Raw genomic sequence first — 2,343 nt, forward strand, 5'->3', positions numbered from 1 at the left:
CCGATAAGTCTTAGATTAGGGTCCAAGAAACAGCAGAGGAACTTCAGTGACTTCTACGTGGTGCCGAGGAGGAGCGCCGCGGTGCCCTGTCGCAACGCGTCTCCTGCGATCTAATGTGTGGCAGAATATGGGTGTCTGATTTTTGTTTAAGCGTCGTGTGAATTGGCGGCGCTGGCTGGTGGGATTTTTTTTCTTGTGTGTGTGTGGTGTAGTGTTGTGTGATTTTTATGGACTGCGGAGGAAAAAAGGAGGAAGAGATTGTCGGGGAGGGGGGGGGGTTATCTATGCAGGCGTTATTTAGAAAATATTCATCTTGTGCATCCGTTTGCCAGAGACAGTGATTTGTTTTATGGAGAATATCTTTTAAAGATATTACTACAATAAACGAATTCGACGTCGAATTACGGGCAATGAAAATGTGACGCATAATTCTTGCTACCGAGACATTACTGCAATATTTACTGGAAAAAAGATATTTCGACGATCTGAGACACGATGAAAGCTGTTGTGAAGGATTCCAAGACTTTTATAACTTGGTGGGCCATGGTGCAGGTCAGTCACATAACAAGTTATTCCAGGAACAGGTCAGTTCCGCTGCAGGTCACTTACAAACTATTCATTTGACAGATGACCCAAAGTGCTGGTCATTCACATCACAGGTCCAGTCAGCGAGAATTTATATCAAATTACAGGTCAGCCACATCAGAAACCATGTATGAGGCAGTTCAATCACATTACAGGTCATTCACGATGTAAATCTGTTGCATCAAGGATCATTATAGCTCCGGATTTTCATTAAACTGTATATCTTTAACAATATTCTTATGCCCCATCGTCACTGAACAATGTCATTAAACTGTATTCCTTATCTTATGCACCGACGCCAATGAACAAGCCTGTATTCTTTATCTATAGTCTTAAATACCGACCTCACTGAACCACAGACCTGCACATAACACGCAACTTAACATTGCAGGAGAAGCCAAGCCTGCTGAGCAAAGCCAAGCAGAAGCTGGGTCCATGGCGCCTGCTGGACGAGCACTTTGAGGTGGGCGTGTCCTGCTTTCGTCTGGTTGTTTATACACACATATGTACATACATACAAATTTACACATACATACTTGTACCCATCCATCCTTCCATCCTTCCATCCTTCCTTGCTTCCTTCCTTCCATCCATCCATCCAATCATCCATATATATATATATATATATATATATATATATATATATATATATATATATATATATATATATATATATGCATATATATATATATATATATATATATATATATATATATATATATATATATATATATATATGGATAATTCACACACACACACACACACACACACACACACACACACACACACACACACACACACACACACACACACACACACACACACACACATATATATATATATATATATATATATATATATATATATATATATATAATTACACACACACACACACACACACACACACACACACACACACAATAAAAAAAAAAAAAAAATACTATATATATATATATATATATATATATATATATATATATATATATATAGAGAGAGAGAGAGAGAGAGAGAGAGAGAGAGAGAGAGAGAGAGAGAGAGAGAGAGAGAGAAAATATTGATATAGACATATAGTATATTTATATAGATGTAGATATAGATAAATAGATAGATAGATTGATATATAGATATATTGATAGATAGGGAGATAGATAGAATGGTAGATGGATAGGTAAACAGATAAATATATAAATAAAAAGATATAGGTAGATAAATAGATAAATAGATATAATACACACACACGCACGCACACACACACACACACACACACACACACACACACACACACACACACACACACACACACACACACACACACACACACACACACACACACACTCACTCACATCTACATCTACATCTAAATATATATACACATATATATATATATATATATATATATATATATATATATATATATATATATATATATATATATATGCATATATATATATATATATATATATATATATATATATATATATATATATGTATATATATGTAGATGTAGATGTAGATGTGAGTGAGTGAGTGTGTGTGTGTGTGTGTGTGTGTGTGTGTGTGTGTGTGTGTGTGTGTGTGTGTGTGTGTGTGTGTGTGCGCGCGCATTACGTACAGTACGTGCAAGGCTTCGCTGCGGTGCCGGCAGGACGGGGCGTGGGAAGCCGTGGCCGGCCTGGCGCGCCTCCTGCAGCCGGACTCCGCCGAGGTGGCGTTGGAGGGCGACGCCCCTTGGCTCCTTCCGGGCCTCCTCCTCGTTCT

The 2,343-nt window shown here is 37.9% G+C and overlaps 1 protein-coding gene across 2 annotated transcripts in view; it reads left to right on the forward strand.

Annotated features, from left to right (window-relative positions):
- The window catches only part of LOC119578741, a 4,029-nt gene continuing 1,686 nt past the window's right edge, over positions 1-2,343 (forward strand). The window contains exons 1-4 of one of the 2 annotated variants that reach the window (XM_037926350.1): positions 1-178; positions 333-552; positions 977-1,048; positions 2,231-2,343. The exon at positions 2,231-2,343 is cut by the window's right edge and continues 16 nt beyond it. In XM_037926350.1, the coding sequence (XP_037782278.1) occupies positions 496-552; positions 977-1,048; positions 2,231-2,343 (242 nt within the window). In that variant the 5' untranslated portion in view covers positions 1-178; positions 333-495. The remainder of the gene's footprint in view (positions 179-332; positions 553-976; positions 1,049-2,230) is intronic. The other variant, XM_037926351.1, reaches the window with a different exon arrangement.

The sequence above is a fragment of the Penaeus monodon genome, chromosome 11 (genome assembly GCF_015228065.2).
Source record: "Penaeus monodon isolate SGIC_2016 chromosome 11, NSTDA_Pmon_1, whole genome shotgun sequence".
NCBI lineage: Eukaryota > Metazoa > Arthropoda > Malacostraca > Decapoda > Penaeidae > Penaeus > Penaeus monodon.